The sequence below is a fragment of the Mercenaria mercenaria genome, chromosome 5 (assembly GCF_021730395.1).
Source record: "Mercenaria mercenaria strain notata chromosome 5, MADL_Memer_1, whole genome shotgun sequence".
NCBI classification, from domain to species: Eukaryota; Metazoa; Mollusca; class Bivalvia; order Venerida; family Veneridae; genus Mercenaria; species Mercenaria mercenaria.
In genome coordinates, this window is record NC_069365.1 from 59,016,888 (window position 1) to 59,041,911 (window position 25,024).

At 37.5% G+C, this 25,024-nt stretch overlaps 1 protein-coding gene across 2 annotated transcripts in view; it reads right to left on the reverse strand.

Moving 5' to 3' along the window:
• The window catches only part of LOC123557349 (DNA ligase 1-like), a 60,180-nt gene that overhangs the window by 9,270 nt on the left and 25,886 nt on the right, over positions 1-25,024 (reverse strand). For both annotated transcript variants that reach the window (XM_053543710.1, XM_053543709.1), the window contains 2 exons: positions 16,238-16,426; positions 4,331-4,538 (listed from right to left, as the gene is read on the reverse strand). In XM_053543710.1, the coding sequence (XP_053399685.1) occupies positions 4,331-4,538; positions 16,238-16,426 (397 nt within the window). The remainder of the gene's footprint in view (positions 1-4,330; positions 4,539-16,237; positions 16,427-25,024) is intronic.

Sequence of the window (25,024 nt, forward strand, 5' to 3'; positions counted from 1 at the left end):
CATTAGTGAACAGCATGGATCCTGACCAGACTGTGCTGATGCACAGGCTGGTCTGGATCCATGCTGGTCGCAAAGTCACTATGTTTGTTTTCTCATGGAACGGCTCATTTCTTTTTCTACATTCAGGTCAAGCTACTGCATCTAAAGCATGATTTAACATGGTAATAAACTACTGATACTTTTTTGTTTCAAACACTCATTTCTACATTATTTGCATATTAAAGATGATACATTTATGAAGTTTATTAAAGTATAAAGTTCATTAACACCTCTCCCATTCATCTGGTAACAAGCAAATTCGATGAATTGGTATCCCCCGCCGAAAGGGTCTGTGGTGAGGAACAGCAAAAAATATACCCAGCAAAAAGTTAAGAATGTTAGAAAGAAGCAAATAATTTCATTAGTCAAAATCAAATTAACAGAAAATGAATGTTTTTTTGTGTGTGTTAGTGTGTGTGTGTGTGTGTGGGGGGGGGGGGGGGGGTGGGGGGGGGATGGTACAAAAGTTTACATATTGATTATAAATATTGATGGAAAATTAAAAAAAAATGGGGGGGGGGGGGGGGGGAAGAGGCAAGGTGGCGACGAGGTGTGGGTACACAACTTCACATGTTTATTATAATTGTTCATGGAAAAGAATGAAAGAAGTTTAATGAAATTCTTCCAATTGGTTGGTTTGTTATGTACAAATCTGTGGATTTTTAAACAATTAAAGGGCAATAACTGTATGGAAAATAGAGCAATAAAAAAAGAAAACGACGAGCATCATCAAAGTATGTTGGTTCATATTTATTTCAAGTTTGATGAAATTCTACCTGCTAGTAACTGAGAAATGGCTGCGGACGGACATTTCTGTGCATTTTTCATTAAATCAAGGGCAATAATTCTAAGGGAAATTGACCAATCGAAAACAAAACTTGAAGGGCATCATCACAGTATCTTGGTTCATGTCTGTTTCAAGTTTGATGAAATTCTACCTGCTAGTTACTGAGAAATGGCTGCGGACGGACATTTTTCATTAAATCAAGGGCAATAACTCTTACGGAAATTGACCAATCAAAAAAAAAAGCTTGACGGGCATCATCGCAGTATGTTGGTTCATGTTTATTTCAAGTTTCATAAAATTCTACCAGGTAGCTACTGAGAAATGGCTGCGGACGGACGGACTGACGGACGGACAACGCCATTTCAATACCCCCCTCCCGATTTCATCGGCGGGTGATAATAAAAGGTACTCATTGGCAAGCAATTCATTATGCAGACTGTGAAGTTCATAAAGAATATTCTATGATCCAGGGCACTGAAGTCGATCAAGGGTTATGTTACATCATGAACACATTTGCAATGATCTCTAATGAGATGGTGATTATTATAGCTGGGATGAAAACTGTCTAGCTCAGATCGCATTTGTCCAGTCGTTAGAGTCAGAGGTAAGACCGTAAGAGGTATTAATTTTTTTTCAGAAAGTGGTATCAGAGCGGATCGATTTTATGGCCAAGTGCTTTACATTTAATGACTCTTAACGACTGATGCCAGTCTGAACAAGAAATATCTTTAAAAATGATGGTCGGCGAATTGTAATAAGGAAAGAAGTTTATGAATTTTTCATCTAACATTCATCTTTCATCTAACATTTTTCAAATTGCAAACTAAACACCGCACTTTAACAATTTAAATGGTTCTCTTTTAATTTTTCGCAAAGGTTTCGTAGGGCTGCTATTTTGTTTCGTTTATCCTTAGACGAATAATTACAGCAGTAGTTTGATGAAGATTCATGAAGCGGTTCATGAGAAGATGTCATTAAACGTGTTTATATTTTTAGCTAAATTGGTCCCTATCCCCATTTGTAACAAAATAGCAGGAGACCTTACGATATTGTTACACATCGAGTTTGATAAAAATCCATTACATTTTAGTGGTTAATGCGAAGAAAGGCATATCTACTTTTAGCTATAGTAGTCCCTAAAAGGGCCCAATTTTCTATATAAATAAATTTGGAAGAGGACCTTATAATGATGCTCCAGACCAAGTATGACAAAAGATCCACCAAGCTGTTCATGAGACGCTGTATAAAGGCATTTCTAGTTTTAGCTCTAGCAGCCCCTAAAAGGGGTCAAATGTCCCAGCTGAACAAAGTTGGCTGCGGGCCTAATAAAGATGCTACAAATCAAGTTTGATTAGAATACATGAGAAAAAAATCAATTAAAGGATTTTTTTTATTTATTATTTTTATTTATTTCTAAAATAGGCCAACTGATCCCGCTTTAACAAATGCATATTCGCTATTCATGAGTCTTTGGACAATGACGTCACACCTATAAAAAAGTGAAGGTCAAGCAAAACATACAATTGTAATTATTTCAATATTTTTGTTTCATAAGCAAAGTTTGACCGTAGTCATATCACATAGATAAACTGTATGCAGCGTACCTTCACTTCAGTGTAATGAGATTCAGTCATTTTATAGCATGTATATAATTAAACAGATTTCAACTGAGTTCAATATTTGCATACCATACTAAAGAAAAATATTCATATATAATAAATCAGTTAAATAATTTATAACAAATATATCAAAGCAAACAAGTACTCATTTTAATATGCAATCTGAATAAGTCACAAAAGCAAGAAACCTTTTCATATACAGACGACAATTGTAACAAGGAAAATCTTTTAAAAAGCACTTCTCTACATAAAAGACTCTTATCACACCCTTATTCATGTGATACGCAGACCGTATTCAGCTCTTTCTTTAATTTGATATATTTGAGGTATTTGAACAGGTTTTTATCATATTTATTAAACTTACTTATCATTTTGAGATATATCAATATTCTTGCTAAATATACTGAGCCAAAGTTAGCTTTAAAACTGTGAACAGCGTCGTTTAGGATAAACGCTTTGTCTACATTTCACTCAGCGTAGCACAATCAACAGAGTGAAAGAAATTGACGCTCTCGTCCAATCAGGCAGAGTGTTGCATAAATCTTCCATTTTGATAAATTATCTATAATGCGTTATCAAGTAGTTTGATTTGCAAACTGAAGTCACGTGGCATGGGTAACGAAAACGAATTTAGACGGCGTCGCCGAAAAACTAATGTCAAATCAACTTGTGGTCCGACAGTTTTGCTTTCTTTAACATGGTGTGTGTATCTTCTATATATTGTATATGTTGTGAAAAAGAGGAAGAAAAGAATAGTATTTAAATCAAGTGAAGCATTTTTTTTTACAGTAAAATCTTTTAATTACCGAATATCACGGCGAATTTGTAGGTTTCAGTCATTAAATCTGGTTATCCTTTGTTTTGTTAAGTGTATGCCTTGAGAGAAGAAATTAAGGACGAGTAACTTGGTAAACATGATTTATTTCCCTTTATCGCTCTTCACAGTAGAGGCTATATTTTTTTTTAAATATAAGAGCTAATTTCATGCGAAATAACCTTAAGTTTACAATTTTGTTTGATCAGAGTGACTAGATGAAAGAATAATTGACTAGTTGAAACTAACTAAATCTTATAGAACATTGATAATCGTGTCATGCAATCAGGTCTATATAAATTCGTTCTTTGTTATTGGTTAGAAACAGTGGTTAAGAGATAATTTCACAGATTGCAATGAAAAGTTATTTATTTAAGCCCCTTCTCGAGACAACACATAAAATACAAGAATATAAATAGTTTAGAAAATAAATAAAATATTGCAATAAATGCAATTTATCAGCACGCAATTAAAAAGTCAACCAGCAATGTTCAATTAACACATATACCGGAAACGGGAGTAGGACCACAGAACACTGCAGCGCCCCAAAACAGGAACCCTTACTTATAAGTTACTAAGTCCTACGTAGGAGATACTAACTCCTACGTAGGAGATACTAAGTCCTACGTAGGAGATACTATGTCCTACGTAAGAGATACTAACTCCTACGTAGTACTTAACATCTCCTACGTAGGAGATACTATGTCCTACGTAGGAGATACTAACTCCTACGTAGGAGATACTATGTCTTACGTAGGAGATACTAAGTCCTACGTAGGAGATACAATGTCCTACGTAGGAGATATTAAGTACTACGTAGGAGATACTATGTCCTACGTAGGAGATAGTAAGTCGGACGTAAGACTTATTTAAATCTCTCTGCTGGCACCAGGACGCTTCCATAGATATAATATATTTTTGAAGCATAGAAAGCAGTCATAGTTATAGCAGACTCTGTTTGAGTCTGTTCATGAGAGGTAATGAAATGTGCAACACCTCTCACGCCCACTCGAAGTCAAAAATAAGAGGCGAGTCGAAACAAATTAAAAAAATATATTTAGTAAAACATACTGTAAGCATTTTCATTAATGAAGCTATCATTGTCTCTTCTGAACCTTTATACGCATCTAAAGTTTCCAGATATGAATATGCATCTGTCCAATCATTGTCATACAACTCGGCGTATTTTTCTGCCAGTTTTGTTGGTCTGTTTAAATCACTCAGATCTGCTATGTTTGGGTTATTGTCAGTAAGTCGCCTACCTGCCATTTCACTTAACCTGAAATATTATTTGGCCAGTTAAATTGCTAGAAAAGATTTCAGAACCTTAAACTATTTCCAGCATAATGTTTTACTGTTGATTTATCACCTTTTGTTAATTTAATCAAAGAGCTATAAAAACAAGTGAATGAAGTATTGCCATGCAATACAAAGTCCCCTACTGGAAGGCACCTAATTTTCTCTACTGCAGTATAACATAATGAACTGATATCTGTCAATGATGTATAAACAATATTGTACTACATATACAATATGTTATAACAACACACTTGGATTAAAATGTGCATATATAAAAACCCACAGTTGTTTTCATATTGAATTTTTTTGGCTGATTATAAAAATGTTATCATGTAAGTTATTTATAGTAACAACAAAGGGAAATTAATCTTTAAAAAAAAAAAAAAAAATAAAAAAATAAAAATAATATAAGTCCACAAGAAACTCTTTACCAGGTAGAGATAGGTCAAAATACACCTAAAAATTGGATGTAACATGCATGCTGTACCACAGAAAAGTGGTCTCGATTTTTCTCTACCGCCAGTAATAAAAAAGTTACATTAAAATCTATTTATAGTAATAACAAAGGGACGTAATTCTAAAAACAAGGGTGCCTCATGGTGGTGAACATTTGGTCCAAGTTACATCAAAATCCCTCCATGCATGAAGAAGAAATGTTCCATACAAAGTCATTCTTGAATTTGACCTTTGACCTCTAAATATGACCTTGACCTTAGACCTAGGGACCTGGTTCTTGCGCATGACATGTTGTCTCATCCAGGGGAATATTTGTGCCAACTGATATCTAAATCCTGCTTTGCATGACAAAGTTATAGACCGGACAGGAAAAAAATCCTCTTGACCTTTGATCTCAAAGTGTGACCTTGACCTTTAAGCTTGGGTACTGGGTGTCGTCTCATCATGGGAAACATTTGTGCCAAGTAATATTAAAATCCCTTCATGGATGGCAGAGTTATGGACAGGACAGGAAAAAAACTCTGTTGACCTTTGACCCCTAATTGTGACCTTGACCTTTGAGCTAGGGGTCCGGGATTTGCGCACGACACATCGTCTCATCATGGGGAACACTTGTGCTAAGTGATATTAAAATCCCTTAATGAATGTCAGAGTTATGGACCGGACACGAAACAGACCCTGTTCATGCTATGTTAACATTTGACTGCTAAGTGTGACCTTGACCTTTGAGCTAGGGGACTGAAAGTTGTGCATGACACATCGTCTTATTATGAGGTAAATTTGTGCCAAGTAATATTAAAATCCCTTCATAGATGGGAGAGTTATGGACCGGACAGGAAAAAAGCCTTGTTGACCTTTGACCTCCAATTGTGACCTTGACCTTTAAGCTAGGGGTCCAGGTTTTGCGCATGACACGTCGTCTCCTCATGGGGAACATTTGTGCCAAGTAATATTAAAATCTCTTCATGGATGGGAGAGTTATGGACCGGACAGGAAAAAAGCCCTGTTGACCTTTGACCTCCAATTGTGACCTTGACCTTTGAGCTAGGGGTCCGGGATTTGCGCATGACACATCATCTCATCATGGGGAACATTTGTGCCAAGTAATACTAAAATCCCTTCAAGGATGGGAGAGTTGTGGACTGGACAGGAAAAAAGCCCTGTTGACCTTTGACCTCCAATTGTGACCTTGACCTTTGAGCTAGGGGTCCGGGTTTTGCGCATGACACGTCGTCTCATCATGGGGAACATTTGTGCCAAGTAATATTAAAATCCCTTCATGGATGACAGAGTTATGGACCGGACACGAAATTGCGGACGGACGGAATGACGGAAAGACGGAATGACGGAAAAGTGCATTCCTATAGTCCCCGAAACTGGTTTTCAACCAGTAGGGGACTAATAAATAGATCGGCAACTTGAAAGGCATATAGAGCAAATCTCGCCAACATCACGTGGAAACTGAATGAGATCTCGTTTTACCGGTGTATGAAACAGACAGCAGATGGATAAAAATTTGTGTCGTTTGTTTATAATGATAATGGTGTTTTTTAACAAGAGGGTCATGATGACCCTGGATCGCTCACCAGAGTAAATATGAGCTACATGTTTCAAATGTCAAACTGATGATTTTTAGAATTTTTTTGGAAGATTTTCTGATGTACAATCAAGTAACCCCTGGGGCGGGGCCAAGTTTACCCCGGGGGTCATGAATGGAACAAAGTTTGTAGAAGTCTACTAGGCAATGTAACATATCAAATATCTAAGATCTAGGCCTTCTGGTTTATTTTTAGCAAATTTATGAAGATTTCCCTATATACAATCAAGTAACCCCTGGGGATGGGTAAATTTGACCCTGGGGGTCCAGATTTGAATTTATTTTGTAGAAGTCTATTAGGCAATGCTACACGTCAAATATCTAAGATCTAGGCCTTCTGGTTTATTTTTGGAAATTATTTGAAGATTTTCCTACGTAAAATCAAGTGACCCCATGGGGCGGTGTCAATTTGACCCCGGGGGTCATGATTTGAAAACTTTTGAAGATTTTCCTATGTAAAATCAAGTGACCCCATTGGGCGGGGTCAATTTCACCCCTGGGGTCATGATTTGAATTTTTTTTGTAGAAGTCGATTAGGCAATGCTACACGTTAAATATCTAAGATCTAGGCCTTTTGGTTTATTTTTAGAAAATTTTTGAAGATTTTCCTATGTAAAATCAAGTGACCCCTGGGACGGGGTCAATTTTGATCCCGGGGGTCATGATTTGAACAAATTTTGTAGAGGTCTACTAGGCAATGCTACACGTGAAATATCTAAGCTGTAGGCCTTCTGGTTTATTTTTAGAAAAATTTTGAAGATTTTCCTATGTAAAATCAAGTGACCCCTGGGCCGGGGTCAATTTTGACCCCGGGGGGGTCATGATTTGAACAGATTTTGTAGAGGTCCATTAGGCAATGCTACATATCAAATATCTAAGCTGTAGGCCTTCTGGTTTATTTTTAGAAAAATTTGAAGATTTTTCTATGTACAATCAAGTAACCCCATTGGGCGGGGTCAATTTGATCCCGGAGGTCATGATTTGAACAAACTTTGTAGAAGTCTACTAGGCAATGCTACACGTTAAATATCTAAGATCTAGGTCTTCTGGTTTATTTCTAGAAAAATTTTGAAGATTTTCCTATGTAAAATCAAGTGACCTCTGGGGCGGAGTCAATTTTGATCCTGGGGGTCATGATTTGAACAAATTTTGTAGAGGTCCACTAAGCAATGCTACACGTGAAATATCTAAGCTCTAGGCCTTCTATTTATTTTTAGAATTTTTTTGAAGATTTTCCTATGTAAAATCAAGTGACCCCTGGGGCGGGGTCAATTTTGACCCCGGAGCCATGATTTGAACAATTTTAGTAGAGGTCCTCTAGGTAATGCTACATGTCAAATATCTAAGCTCTAGGGGTTCTGGTTTTTGAGAGGAAGAATTTTTAAGATTTTCCTATGTAAAATCAAGTGACCCCTAGGGCGGGGTCAGTTTTGACCCCAGGTCATGATTTGAACAAACTTGGTAGAGGTCCACTAGGCAATGCTTCACACCAAATATCTAAGCTCTAGTGCTTCTGGTTTTTGAGGAGAAGATTTTTTAAATTTTTTCCTTTCTGTTGCCATGGCAACCAGAGTTCTGCATGGAATTCAATTCTCTGAATAATTTTTAAAGAAGACCATCTAAGGAACATCCCTGTGAAGTTTCATCAAAACTGGCCTGTTGGTTTAGGAGGAGATGTTGTTTAAAGGAAAGTGTGGACGGACGGACGGACGACGGACGGACGGACGGAGGCCGGACGGTGAGCGATCACAATAGCTCACCCTGAGCACTGCTAAAAATGTTATAAGTATTTTCTACACGGGGAAGGAAGGAATTTATGATTGGAAGTCTGAGAAATCTACAATTGTCGTTTGAAAATTGGCCCCGATTCGGTTTATTACGTGAGTGTACTACTTTAATAAGCGTCTGTTGATTTGATCACGACTGATCAAGTCGGCAGACACTTCAATAAGATAACGCGCTGACACGAGCTTACGTGAGATTATCTCCTGTTGCCATTCTTGTGTATTTTATACTTCTTTGCATGCATAACTCCCCTTGTGTTGTCTAAATAATGTTTCTTTTATGTATAATAAATCCAACAATAAAGACATATCATTGTTCAAAATACACATAATTTATTATTTCTAAAAGCTATGTGCCTGAATGCATTTTTTATATTTTTGATAAAAAAACAGCAATGATGAGATGTAATTGTTAGAAAACTTGATTTATTAAAAATATGATAAAAACACTGTTGTATCTTACCACTTTGTTTATTTAGCCCAAATTCAATCAAGCTTTCTAAACTCGTTATAAAGGTGAGAACTGATTTGCTATAAAGGTGAGAAATATCACCTGCAATTTATTTACTGCACAGTAGCTATACAGTAGCTTAATATGATAAACAGAAGCAAGTCTATCAATCGTCCAGTCTTGTATATTGGCTCTTACCGCCAATACGCAGACCATAGGCCACATACCTTGCATACCAGAATCAGTGTCTTTAATCCTCAAAGGAAGTCCGATACAAACTCTGAAACTAACGTGATATTTAAGGGCAGCTTCCATTAGACTTTCAAAGTATTGCAAACTGATGTAAAATAAAATCAATTAAACGAAAATTAGTAGCATTTCTTTATTCACATGCATGATGCAGTTTAAGAAAATTTTATAAATAACTAATAAATAAACTGTTTATGAATTTCGAACAAATATCAATGTTATCTAGTACCCCACCCATCGGCAATAACATTGTGGATACTTTTTCTTCATTAATTCCCTATGCATGTTAATTTCAGCCCCTATTAACTTGTGGGTGTTTGTTTTAGTAATATGTATGTATAAATTTAGTTAGAAATTATATAATGTTCTGTATTTTGACACATATGTTCTGAATTATGACACCCCAACGCTTTTTGGTAAAGATTGTAAAACGCTAAACGTAGCCTACGAGTACTTGTTAGAAATCGTGAAATATTATTTTTTGATATTCAAAGCAAATATTTATGCGACAGTCTATAAACAGTAGTAGACCAATACAGCATATGGTACACAGTGACGGCCACAATACCTGATCAGATGTTAGGTCTACTTCTTTTAGAATTCTAGTCCAAATAGTAGGACGTTTCGGGACAGCGTGATAACTTTTGACTGTCGCTGTCCCGTCACGTCCAAACTTACTCTGCATATTTCTGTTAGGAAATCCCCAATGAAATAGGTTGGGAACGTTTTTAGGTACAAGTACAATGTATTTGTAATGAGTACATCTCTAATAATGAATTTATGTTGCCATTAAAGCATAGAATTGCATCGCTGAGATTTTTGAATGCATATTTTGTGTTTTGTTTCTGCAATTTAATGTCATCGGCTGTCCGTTGTGTATTGAAACCGGTGTCGGGGCAGATATCTCCTCGCACCTGTTATATCATATTTCCGAAGATTTAAATCTCTCATTTAATATTATGAGCTAAATTCAACCCGTTTGAAGTTTCTACATGAATATTAATGTTTAATTTATTGGAGCAAGTAAGTCTGACCAGTATTTTATGACTTCTGTTTTGATTTTTTAATGTTTTCGTTTTCTTAACAGTAAAATGCAGATACAGGATGACAACTAAAAATATCAGATCGTAAAATAAGTCATCTCCATAAGCCAGATGAGCAAGGCTATTAGAATTCCAGATGCATTTTCTCAAAAAGAAGAGGGCTATTAAGGCCCTGTATTGCTCACCTGACCTACTGACCTAAAGATCATCAATCTTAACATTCAGACCATGTTTCATAAAAATTTAATGTTGCCTCTAGAGTGTTAGCTAGTTTTTCCTTTACTTTGACCTAGTGACCTAGTTTTTGACCCCACATGGCCTAGAGTCATATTTTACCTAAAGATCTTCAAGATTAACATTCTGACCAAGTTTCATAAGATACAGTCATAAATGTGGCTTCTAAATTGTTAAAAAGCTTTACTTTTGATTTGACCTGGTGACCTAGTTTTTGACCCCACCTAACACAGATTGGAATTTAACCTTAAGATCATTAAGTTTAAAATTCTGACCAAGTTTCATAAAGATGTGGTCATAAATGTGGTCTCTAGAGCGTTCACTAGCTTTTCCTTTGATTTGACCTGATGACCTTGTTTTTGATCCCACATGACCCAGATTCCAACTTGGCCTAAATATCATCAAGATCAACATTCTGACCAAGTTTCATGAAGATAAGTCATAAATTTGACTTTAGATTGTTAACAAGCTTTACCTTTGATTTGACCTGGTAACATAATTTTTGACCCCACATGACCCAGATTCGAATCTGACCTAGAGGTCATCAAGGCAAATATTCTGATCAATTCCCAAGAGTTTCAAACTCAAAACTAGGTCTCTAGAGTGTTAACAAGCTTTACCTTTGATTTGATCTGGTGACCTAGTTTATGACTCCACCTGTACAAGATTGAAACTTGACCTAAAGATCTTCAAGATTAACATTCTGACTAAATGCCATTAAGATATGGTCATAAATGTTGTCTCTAGAGTGTTAACTAGCTTTTCCTTTGATCTGAGCTGGTAACGTAGTTTTTGAAACCACGTAACCAAGATTCGAACTTGCCCTAAAGATAAGCAAGGTTAACATTCTGACCATGTTTCATGAAGATACAGTCATAAATGTGGCCTCTAGAGTGTTTACTATCTTTTCCTTTGATTTGACCTAGTGACCTAGTTTTTGTTCCAACATGACCCAGATTTAAACTTGACATAAAGATCATCAAGGTTAACATTCTGACTAAGTTTCATTAAAATACGGCCATAAATGTGGCTTATAGAGTGTTAACAAGCTTTTCCTTTAATTTGACCTGGTGACCTTGTTTTTGACCCCACCTGACCAACTTGACCTGAAGATCATCAAGATTAACATTCTAACCAAGCTTAATTAAGATACCGTCATAAATGTGGCTAATAGAGTGTTTACTAGCTTTTCCTTTGATTTGACCTGGTGGCCTAGTTTTTGATCCAACATGACCCAGATTTAAACTTGACCTAAAGATCGTCAAGATTAACATTCTGACCAAGTTTCATTAAAATACAATCATAAATGTGGCTAATAGAGTGTTTACTAGCTTTTCCTTTGATTTGACCTGGTGACCTCGTTTTTGATCTCACCTGACCCAGATCTGAATTTGACTTAAAAATCGTCAAGGTTAACATTCTGACCAAGTTTCATTAAGATATAGTCATAAATGTGGCATCTAGAGTGTTAACAAGCTTTACCTTTGATTTGACCTGGTGACCTAGTTTCTGACTCCACTTGACCTAGATTTAAACTTGACCTAAAGATCATCAAAGTTAACATTCTGATTAAGTTTCATAGAGATATTTTCATAAATGTGGCCTCTAGAATGTTAACAAGCTTTACATTTTATTTGACTTGGTGATCTAGTTTCTGATCCCACCTGATCCAGATTTAAACTTGACCTTAAGATCATCAAGAATAACATTTTGATTTAGTTTCATTAAGATATGGCCATGAGTGTGGCCTCTAGTGTGTTATCTAGCTTTTCCTTTGATTTGACCTGGTGACCTAGTTTTTGACCCCAAATGACCCAGATTCAAACTTGACCTAAAAATCATCAAGAGTAACATTCTGACCAAGTTTCATGAAGATACAATCATAAATGTGGCCTCCACAGTGTTAACAAGCTTTTCCTTTGATCTGACCTGGTGACCTAATTTTTGACCCAACATGACCCAGGTTCAAATCTGACCTAAAGATCATCAAGATTAACATTCTGACAAGGTTTCAAGAGATACAGTCATAAATGTGGCCTCTAATGTGTTAACAAGCTTTTCTTTAGATCTGACCTGGTGATCTAGTTTTTGACCCCAGATGACCCAATATCAAACTCGTCCAAGATTTTATTGAGAGTAACATTCTGACTAAGTTTAATTAAGATTGGACCAAAATTGTGACCTCTAGAGTGTTAACAAGCTTTTCCTTTTATTTGACCTGGTGACCTAGTTTTTGACCCCAGATGACCCAATATCGACTCGTCCGTGATTTTATTGGGGGTAACATTCTGACCAAGTTTCATTAAGACTGGGCCAAAATTGTGACCTCTAGAGTGTTAACAGTCAAATTGTTGAGCTAATAATGTGTCATGATATTTTTGAGGATTTTCTTTCTGTTTCATTTTTTTTTACATACTACCCATTCCACACCAGAAATGATATGTTGGAATAAGTTCAACCCCGAAAGTTAAACTGACCAGCTTATATGACTTTGTACTATACAACTGGGTTATTATAGAGACAGTACGTTTTTTTTTTTTCAAAACATATGTATGAATCTATGAAGTTTAAAAGCTTTGAAATGCATACGAACGTCTATATATTTCTCAAAAATAGATATATTTATAATATTTTACCGAATATGCATAGCTATGAGCAGTTTATATTTTCACAGATCAAGGAAATGTAACTCATCTTGGTAATGTAGAGTAGAAACATCAAAGGAACATAATAATTTGGAAATTTTTATTTTGGTGTATTGTATTTTACATTCAACAGTGATCTCGGATATTATTTTTCTCTTCCCGGCCATATAACGTGAACCGGAGCGATTTTATGCAAATGACATGTTCGGAGTACTCTAGGCTATTGGTATATTAACTTTGTTAGCTAATGGCAATATTCTAGGGGCAGCGTGATAACTTTTGACGGTCGCTATCCCGTTACGCGCAAACTTATTCTGCATAATTCTGTTAGGATACTCAATGAAAATCCGTTGTATGTTGGCATATTTCTGCCGCCCACGAGATAGTTAGGTACCTATCACGATTCATAAAGAGAAGTTTTCTGAAAACATCTCAAAGTTGAAAGTTTCCTGGAAATATTATCGCGATAATTTACACTATTATTTCGACACGGTTTGCGTATGGACCCACAACAAATATTATCGTGATAGCTCCCAAGGATTTCATGGCAAAATGTTGGCTAAAAATTCAGGAAATAAATAAAATATCCAGAAAATATCATTTATACTTCTACGTTTACAGAAAAACGCTCACATTTCCTGACAAGTTTACAATATTATCGCGACAGCTACCTAGCTATCGTGTGGCAGAAATATGCCGCCATACCGTTGGGAACGTTTTCTGTTATATGATAATATATTAGTTTTGATTACATCTCAGATAATGAATTTATGTTGACATTAAAGCATGAAATTGCCCTGCTGTATATTCTGTGTTTTGTTTCTGCAATTCAGTGTAATCGGCGGTTCGTTGTGTATTGAAACCACTCGCACCTGTACTCATTTGAAGTTTCTACATTAATCAGGGGGTAGGACGTAAATGGTGTTTTTCGGTGGTTTAAGTGAGAAAATTGTGTCTATCGTGTAAATATGGCGAATTTTGTTGACAAATCGTCACCCTAGGGCGGATATTTTGCCAAAAATCGACAAGAAAAGGTTCTTGCACTTGTGCTATGCAATCATAAGTAAGAATTAATAATTCATAAGTTTTTGCTATCATAAATTTTTTCGAACTCTTACTGTTTTTTACAAAAGTCATTGGAAAAGTGGACTTAAGCAGGAGCTGAACTATCTTCGTATAAAGCGTTCAATAACTTTTTTACGGCGCCAGGTACAGTCTCGGGGTAAATTGTCGGGATGAGATAAATAGCGTGGCCACAGAATGCACGCATGCAATGTTTCCAAAGTAAAAGAAAAACTCACATACTTGGCAAGATTCCACCCTAGGCTGATGATTTGTCAACAAAATCCGCCATATTTACCCGTTAGACACAGTTTTCTCACTTAAACTACCGAAAAAACACCATTTACGTCCTACCCCATGTAAATATTAGTATTTAATTTATTGGAGCAAATAAGTTTGATCAGCATTTTATGACTCTTTTGGATTTTTGATTGTCTTTGTTTACCCAACAGTAAATTGCAGATACGGGTAATGATAAGAGGGATGGCAACTATGAAATCAGATCATGGAATAAGTCGTCCCATTGAGCGGAACGAGGAAGGCTAGCAAGACAAAATAATTATGATCTCATTTTCCCAACATTTTATATCGATCAATACTGCCTAAATTTCGCTACTGGAAGTACCAGTGAAATATAACTTACACCGAATATTTTACATTTGACCTCTTAACAGAAGGCGAACGACGAAGACAGCAAGGTTTGTCAAGATTTCAGCACAATTTTACAAGTTTCTACAGGATTTCAATAGATAGGAAATTACAGTTACAAACTAAATATCTCTCTCCATCTCACAAAGACATTAGCATTTGTTGTCAATCAGTATTAGGACTATTATCGACCGTCATCATGGGCGTAGGAGCGACTTTAACTTTGGGGGGGGGGGGGGGGGGGGGGGGGGGGGGGGGCAAACCTTTTCGACCGGCGGTTTGGGTGGGGGCGGGGGTTAGTTTGCGGCAAGGTATCCTCGGTGCATTATTCGTGACAAAGACTCAAAGCCTTGTACAGGGATTAATTGGGCCATAGACCCCTCAAACCTTTATGTTTTAGCAATCACTGAGTTATTCTGATGATACACATATGACTAGGCACTGAACGGTCTTAATAAGTCATATTATGTATTGTTCTAATTAAGTGTGCCATTTGTTTTTTACATTCTTCTGTTGAAGCCCTGGACATACAATCAATTAGCACTGCATTTGTCTAATTGTGGTATGAAGTTGTGGAAATATCATTTCCCTTGAATGGACAATGAAAAACAAAAAAATACACAACGTTTACATGCGTAAACAGGCTTAATAGTTAGGCCTACATTGATTTTGCAGACGCTCAAACCGGAACTGTAGTTGATTGCGCTCAATGATATATTATTTTTATAAAATGTAAACAATTCTTGGCGTGGCGCGTACAGATTTCAGTACTCACACTACGGAAAGAGATATTTTTAGTCAGAATACAAGGGAAGGCCAAATGCAAATCAGAAATCAGGTTGAAAAGAATTATATGATGCTAAGTAAATGTTATATTAGACTGCAATTTATATCTCTTTTTCAAAATATTCGGGGGGCCAGACTATACTTTGGCCCCCCCTCTCCTAGCTTTGCGGGGTCTGGCCCCCGCTGCACCCCCCCTCTCCGCCCCCACTGCTTCTACGCCTATGGTCATGGTTCCAATAATTCCTAGACATAAAGTATATACTTTTAGTCGTTAGTGGTACGCAAGTAAATCCAATTACATTTAAAAAACGAAAGTACGCGAAGAGCTCTTGGTACGGTCTATTTCTAACAGTCGCTTGATGATGCCTTTTTTCTTCACCCTGCGTTTCGTTTACATTTGCAATTTATTGCTCGAAAAGCGCAATAAAATGTTCGAAATGAATAAGAAAATGATGTCATTATCAGAAATTTGAAATTTAAGGAAGGATTGGATTATTTAAAGAACCGGTTCATGAATATTAACGAAAGACGCCTGCACACACTCCTAAATCCGTCCCCATACATACACAAATGCTACAGGGTTGAATTTTAACATTATACAGTACGGTTTTTGTTTTCTGTATGTTCATATTTACAAGCCGTATGTTCTAAAGAATTTATATAGGCATTAGATAATCATATATAGGTTGCATATAGCTTTTTATCGAGTCATTTTGTTTCTCACCGACAAAGAAGTTCGTCCTTCTCCTTTTCCAAGTTCCGTATCTCTTTTACTTTTCTAGCAACAACAGCATCTTTCTCCTTCTCCATTTCCTTCATTTTGATTTGTATATTCTCTTTTTCAGTTGTCATATCCTTAAGTTGTTGTTTTAATTTAGCCAACTCCTCGCTGTCTTTTATGGTTATGCGTTCACTATAAGATAATGAATTTTATTTGTGTCTTGAATATGCAGACTATTTTGAAGAAAAAAAGGAATTATACCTAAAACACAAAGTACCTAATTATGCATACATATATGTTTTGAAACTCTAACACAAGTTCAACTCAAGTTCAGTTGAATTTAATATGAATGGAAATACTATTTTTAATTCACATGAAGTTTAAACATTTAAAGCTCTCGTCAAAAAAAAAAAAAATATCGACAAAAATTTTTAATGACTAACGCAAAAAACCGTAATTGATAGTATGTGTTACACACATTGCATGTTTAAGCAAAGATTACAACTCGAGATTGTATCCTGGTAATAGTTTTACTCACCACACAGGAACCACACCCGGAACGACAAATTTCAATATACACTGTGTAAACAATGTAAATACGTCGGTAGTACATGTTAACACTTAAAATAAACAACAATACTAGCAGAATACGAGATCAGATTGTAAAAACTAGGAGAGACAAGCAAAAAAGTTCACTTTACATTTTGCTTTTCATAATTTTATTAGCTCTGTCCTGTGTTTCTTTTATTTCGTCTTCTAGGTCTTTGATTTGGCTTTGAAATAAATATAATCTCCATATACACACTTACTTTTTGATAAGGATTTTCTTCATTTGAAGAAAATACAAAGTCATGTATAAAAAATATCGACGCTTATCAGGTATATTTGTCTAATTTGAATTATTGCTTAATGATTTTCGTCCAGATCTGTTTGTTAATATAACATCTGTCAAAATTATTTCTCTTTATGTTTAGTATGTTCCTTTCTAGAAAGGTTTAAAATTTAATATTTATGATTTTACATGTTTGTTTGTAAATTGCAAGTAATGCGTAAAGAGAAGTAACTGAATCGAAATTGGGTGCATCCGTTGAACATATGGGAAAATTAGACCCATCGTGAAAATCACCACAAAAGCCGATAATAAGATAGCAGGGCACACTTCGAATTTTGGACCCCGTCAATATTTGTTATAATTAGAACTTCGTGATTTTGGATGTCTATAAATTAAGGTGAGAGATAATGATTGTTAATTCTTTTAATTCTTTAGAAAATTTAAACAGCCGATACATGTAAAATTCTGATGTAAGTTGTAAAACTAACTGCTGCTAGCTTTGCATGAATCGGTGAGTCACCTTGGAGCGGGAAATTCAAATCACGAAAGGGTTCCGTGTTTGTTGATTGATACTCAGGAACTTTTTCGCTATTTTGTGAAAAAACGAGCTGGATGGGTCCCCATTCCGTTTATATCCTGAAGTTCAGTAGGGACTATGAAATTGAGGAATGTAATAAAATTAGGCATTGTTCCTGCAGCGGGATCATTGCAGGCTGTTCAAAAAGTGCAAACTGATGATTTTGGCATGCTATTTTTAATGGATTATGTAAAACTTTCGTTATGATAACTTTCTTATTCTTGTATGAGAGTCCTGATCTTGCCATTTATTAAAAGCACAAAACATGCACGCAATTTATAAAATGACCACCCTGATTCTGCTCATTAGGGAAGTGCAATATTGCGGTCCGCTACATGTAAGCCTGGCCGTGACCAAAATTTTCGAATCTAAGTGTACCCTGCTACCTTAAGGGAAATCTGCCAAAATTAAATTTCGAAAGAACTCTTAAAATTGTGCGGTTTCACATAGTTTAGAACATCTTCTTTGATATTCTAAGCTTTCTGGGGACTTAAAACGCTACCTGACGGCACAGCAGCACAAAAATGTTAAGGTGAGTGTCGCAGGGTCAATTATACACTGACCGTAGTTTATGTTTTCTATATGTTTATGTTCTGTATGTCCCGTATTGTCCTCCGTAGTCGAAGTATTGTATTAAGTCCGTTATCATCTTGCGTAGTCTAATTGTTGTATTTAGTTATGTTTAGGCATTATTCTTCAGTCAATACACCTCATATAAATCATATCCAGTAGTCCAGACTTTACCCATATCATTTATTCATAATTCACTAACTATAATAACTAACCGCATGGATGGGCCTCTCTTCTAATTTTCGATTTCCCGGTTAATTTGCACAACGCATGCGCACTTGGAATGAAATATTGATGGCGAAGGCCACAGATTTTGTCTCTGACAATAAATAAATTATATACGCGCACATTTGTGTTTTTCCAGGTAATTTAGAAGGTTGTTTTTGATGCTGAATCATTTATCTACATTTTGACATTCATCGGTTTTGTTATTTCTATGTATTGGCACTTGGAATGAAATATTGATGGCGAAGGCCACAGATTTTGTCTCTGACAATAAATAAATTATATACGCGCACATTTGTGTTTTTCCAGACCCGTTATCCCTTGCCCGAGTCTCGAACTCACAGGAGCAGCATCATACCAGTAAATAAGCCAGGGTATTTTGGACTGCGACAAATGGCGCCCAACGTGGGACTTGGGCTGCCAAGGTGGTGCGAGGTCGACGAAATTTGAGGACGACCAGAGCGGTGTTTTTCCGAGTGTCGTCACTACTGTATAGTTTACACAGGGGATTTCCCAAGTATAAGTATTACACGTGAACGTAAACATTGTGTAAAATGAAGTATGTGGGTTATTTTTTTTAACAAATAGGCCTAAACAGTGAAAGATAATTTCAATTTTAAATAAATCAAATCATAGCTATGGATGTGAACAGTGCAATGGAGGAGTATGGAATGTGTAAACAGATTACACATTGAATCTACATGTACATTTGTGTGACCTAAATTTTATCTTAGGATGACAGCTGGCATTAGTGTCAAATGTTATCTTCAACAGTCAACAGTATAGTGATATAGAACTTCTGTGAAAACTTTAGTGAATGAATAGTGCTTGGAAATAAACTGCTTATAATCTCAGTGAATTTAAGTCTATATTTAGAATTTTAGGCTATAGGAATTTGATTGTTGTTTACATGAATGTTTTGACATTTGAGATCATGTTAACATTTCATTCTGTACTTTTCAGGTGTGTATCTTGTATCAGTGTTGTGTGAAAGTGGTCACAAGTCACAAGGTGTTGGGCAGTCTGTACACAAGCATTACAAGCCAGACTTTAGTTGATTCTTTCCTTTTGGTGGTTGGCGTAGACGTTTTGGTTATAGGCCAACAAATAAGTCTCAGGATACAGGAACGCAGGAAGAGAAGAAGCCGGATGCTGCACCTTTAAACAAAGAAGCGTCTTCACACAAAGAAGATTTAAACGGACCCAGACCTTCTACCAAGTGTCAGTAGAAGGTCAGCATGATGTGAAAGGCCCTACTATTGTTCCACTGGTTGGATGTTCAAACCAGTCTGATATTGTCTTCAGTGGTCAGTATTGTCAAGCCTTGATTGACACTGGGTCCATGATCACTACCATTTGTGAATCTTTCTTCAAGTCACTGACACCCACTCCTGAGATATTCAGTTTAGAGGATTTTGCCCTTGATGTTTCGGCAGCAAATGATTCTAAGGTTCCTTATAAAGGTTATGCTCTTCTTGAGTTTTCTGTTCCTTCATTAAACTCCGCGTCCATAACCGTTCCAGTGTTAATAGTTTCAGACACTAAGTATTCATCATCAGTTCCAGTTATTGTGGGCACGAATGTCATTAGACACTTACATTCTGTTGATGCCCTTGATCATGTTCCCCATTGTTGGCAACAGGCTTTCTCTGCCCTTTCTAATGTGCAGTCAGTTCCAGTAAAGACTTACACTCGTAAGCCTCTTACTATCCAGCCATATCAGACGTACACAGTTACCGGGAAGGTGAGGAACGTTGGTGACATGAGAATTGGTGTAACTGAGACACTTGATTCATCACATTACTTGAATATATGTCCAAGGGTTGTGAATGTTCGGCCAGGTAAAATTTTTTCTAGAATCCCTGTAAGGATCTGCAACTTGTCAGCCAGACCAGTGGTGATTAAACCTAAGTCAGTGCTCTGTAGTTTAAAGGAGGTAGACATCATCCGTCCTTTGGATCCATCTGAATGTTTGAGTTACAAAACCCACAATCAGGATACGACTCTTGAAGAATTAGGCATTTCCCTTCCTTCAAGTTATCTTACCCCTGCTGAATGTACTCAGGCTACTGAATTTCTCGGCCGTTGGAAGCATATTTTTTCTTCTGGTTTGACAGATCTTGGTTGTTCTAGTTCAGTTGAACACAAGATAGAGTTTTCTGACGAAACTCCATTTAAGCAGCCTTATCGAAGGATCCCTCCTGGAATGTTTGAAGAGGTGAGGGAACACATCCAAGAAATGCTGAAAGCTGGCGCTATTAGACCCTCTCACAGTCCCTTTTCTTCCAACATTGTTCTTGTAAGGAAGAAAGACGGATCGCTGCGCTACTGCATTGATTTTCGTCGTCTCAAAAATAATACTGTGAAGGACGCTTATGCCCTCCCACTCAATGATGAGACTATCGGTTCCCTTTCTGGGTCTCGCTACTTCACTAAGTTGGATCTCCGTTCAGGGTATTGGCAGGTTCCACTCCGTGAATCTGACAAACCAAAGACAGCTTTTTCTGCGGGTCCTCTTGGCTTCTTTGAGTGTGAAAGAATGGCATTTGGTCTTACAAATGCCCCGGCTACCTTTCAGAGATTGATGGAGCGGTGCATGGGCGAGCTCAACTCGAAGGAATGTCTCATTTACTTGGATGACGTCATAATCTTCAGTGATACTGTCGAAAACCATTTTCAGAGACTTGAAGCTGTTTTTACTAGACTTGAACAGTATGGATTGAAACTCAAAGGTTCCAAGTGTGAGTTTTTTCAGCTGGAGGTGAAATATCTTGGCCATGTAGTCAGTAAGGACGGTGTGAAAACTGATCCTGAAAAGATCTCTGCATTGAAAGATTGGCCAGTTCCGAGATCCATCAAAGACCTTCGTTTCTTTCTTGGTTTCGCGAGGTATTATAGACGTTTTGTCTCTGGATTCTCCCAACTTGCAAAACCACTGAACGATCTGCTTGTAGGACACCCAACAAACAGAAAGAGTAAACCCACTAAACCAAAAACTCTTTGGCATTGGGGTCCAAAACAGCAAGAGGCTTTTGAGATCATCATTGAGAAGCTTACATCAGCACCTATTCTTACATATGCCAATTTTTCTCAGCCTTTCATCTTGAACATCGATGCTAGTAGTCTTGGTCTTGGAGCCGTTCTTTATCAGGAGTCGTGGTATTGAAAGGGTTGTCGCTTATGCCAGTAGAGGATTGAGACCAGCGGAACGGAATTATCCTGCCCATAAACTCGAATTTCTCTCTTTGAAATGGGCAGTGGTGGACAAATTTCATGATTACCTTTATGGAAATCAGTTCCTGGTCCGCACCGATAATAATCCCCTTACATACGTCTTCACTTCTGCTAAACTGGACGCTCAGTCTCATCGCTGGTTGGCATCTCTTTCTGCCTATCACTTCTCTATCCAGTATCGGTCAGGAAAAAGCAATGTGGATGCTGATGTCTTATCAAGATTACCTGGTTTGGAAGAGACAAACAGTGGAGAAACCAAGATTCTTTACCCTGAGGTTTTGAAGGCTTTGTTTCAAGCTACTCTTGCTGATGTCCGTGAACTCCCTGCAATTGAATGTCTATGTGTCTCTCGACAGGTACTAGGTACTGCCCCTGCTGAAGATGTTGATATTGGCACTTCTGTCAGTGATATAGATTGGATGGTTGAACAGTCCAAGGATCAGTCTATTTCTCGAGTTGTCAGTATAGTCCAGGCTGGTCATAAACTTACAAGTCGCCAGAGTTGCATGGAAACAGATTCTGTCCGGTTGTATCTACGTGAGTGGAATACCCTTTTCCTTAAAAACGGTATCTTGTACAGAAAAGGTTCTTTATGTGGAAATCCTGTGGTTCAGCTTGTTGTACCTAGTGTCTTTTATGACATCATCTTTGCTGGTCTTCATGACGACGCAGGTCACCAGGGAAGAGATCGAACCTTGTCGTTGATTAAGTCCAGGTTTTTCTGGCCAGGTTTAGACAAGTTTGTAGAGAAGCGAGTCCGGGAGTGTCCAAGATGTGTGCGTCGTAAGACTCCAGTAGAGAGGTCCACCCCTCTCGTTTCTGTGAAATCCACTTCCGCCCTTGAACTTGTCTGTATGGACTATCTGTCCCATGAGATGTCTTCAGGTGGGTATGAGCACATCCTGGTCATTACAGACCACTATACTCGTTTTGCCCAAGCCATCCCGACTAGAAACCAAACGGCCCGTATTACTGCCAAGATTCTATTCGAGCAGTTTATTTGCCATTACGGCTTCCCAAGCCGCTTACACAGCGACCAAGGACGTAATTTCGAAAGTGCCGTCATCAAGGAACTGTGTAAGTTGGCCGACATGCAAAAAAGTAGGACTACCCCCTACCATCCACAAGGCAATGGCATGCCAGAACGGTTCAACCAAACTCTCTTGAACATGTTGGGAACATTAGATGACTCTCAGAAGTCCAATTGGAAAGCATATGTACCGGCATTAGTGCATGCCTACAACTCAACCCGACACGAAAGCACGGGGCTAACACCCCACTTTCTTTTGTTCGGTAGGCATCCACGCCTTGCCATCGATGCTTTCCTTGGCACCCAGCCTGATGACTCTGGAAGATCATCAAGTCATTCTAATTATGTTCGAGACCTGCAGAACCGCTTGAAGTTTGCCTATAAGGTAGCCTCTCGAGAGTCGAAACGACAAGCACGCCGTCATAAGCGTCGCTATGACTTTCGGGTGCGAGAGCCAAGATTGAGCCCAGGTGATCGAGTCCTTGTGAGAAATGTGGGTCTCAAAGGCAAGAATAAGCTCGCTGATAGATGGGGCAAAGATGTGTATGTGGTCCAGTATCAACCCAATTCTGATGTACCAGTGTTTGTTGTGAAAAGGGAACATGGTCGTGGTTCTCTTAGAACGGTTCATAGGAACCTTCTTCTCCCTTTTATGGGAATTCCTCTACAGGAACCTAAAACTTTCGGCCCTACTGATCATCTTTCCATAGGTTCTCATAGCCCAAGCTCAGATTCTGTTGCAGTAGATTCACACATAGGACCGTCTAACTGAAGTTTTCCCCAGTCCCCTGTTCCAGTTCACAAACTACTTCTGACAAGTATGTCATCCCAGCCAGACGGAGGCGAGCACTGAACCCCAATGCTGCACCATTTTACCCTGATCGAAATGCTCGAACCAGAAGGCCACCAAAACGGTTAGCATCTACAGATTGGGTCAAATAGAAGTTTGCATTTGACATATTACAGTATAGTTGACAGTGTTGTTTTGAAGTTAAGTGCGCTAGCGCTTTTTGTATTTTTAAATGTACAGATTTTTTTTTATATACACTTATATCATAATATTGAGAATATTGTGAAGCTAATTACCTTAACATTCTAAGCTCTTTAGAAGGCATTGTTTTTAAAGTAATCTATGCAGTACAGTTTCCTCGGAATACGTATGATTGTAATGCTCCTACTCATTCTGGTGGTCATATTCTTGACCTGATGATCACAAAGCTAGAAGACAAACGTGTGAATGTCTCAGAACCTTTGCCAGACTATTACATCTCTGACCACTGCTTTGTAAGTTGTAGCATTGAACAGTGTCGCCCTCCCTTGATCAGGAAAGAAATTAAATCTCGCAATTGGAAATCTGTATCAAGTGACATATTACAATCAGAATTCGGTCAATTAAATGAAATTGTAGTGAACACTTCCAATGTCAATGATCTTGTGTCTGAGTTCACTAGAATCACGTCCGACATTGTTCAGAAACATGCCCCTCTAAAGGAAAGAACTATTCTCTGTAGACCGACAGTTCCTTGGTACTCTGGATACCTAAAACAGCTGAAACAATACAAACGATCAATAGAAAAAATTTTTATGAATGACAAATCTGACCTTTCAAAGAAAGTGTATAGTGGTGTAAGAAATGTATATAGCGCTGAGCTTTCTAGGGCCAAGGATGAGTATTACCAGAACAAGATTGGAGAAGCAGAAGGAAACATCAAAAAACTGTATGCCGTAACATCCGATTTACTGGGAAGGTCGAAAGAGAATCCGCTCCCATTACACACAAGTGCAGTATCTTTGGCAAATGACTTTCTACGATACTTTGCTGATAAAATAATCAAGTTGAGAAATGATCTGGACAACATATCAACTGAAACATCCAATAGTAATTCTTCCTACTCAAATCCACCTGTGACTATGAATACATTTACTGCGTTCAAACCACTTTCCGAAAACGATATTTTGAAACTTGTATATGCATCAAAATCTACAACTTGTGAACTTGATGTGATACCAACTAAGAAATTAAAGGAGCATTTTTCACAACTTGTTCCCGTTGTGACAGAAATTGTAAATCGATCACTGCTATCTGGTGTGTTCCCTGATGAATGGAAAAGTCCTGTGATAAAACCTTTGTTGAAGAAGAAAGGTCTCCCACTTGAACTGCAAAACTATCGCCCAGAGTCAAATTTAACATTCCTCTCCAAAATTCTTGAAAAAGCTGCACTAAATCAAATCAACAAGCATATTGAAGCTAACAATCTCCTCCCAGCTTACCAAAGTGCCTATAGAACGTATCATGGGTTGAAACAGCAATGGTCAAAATGT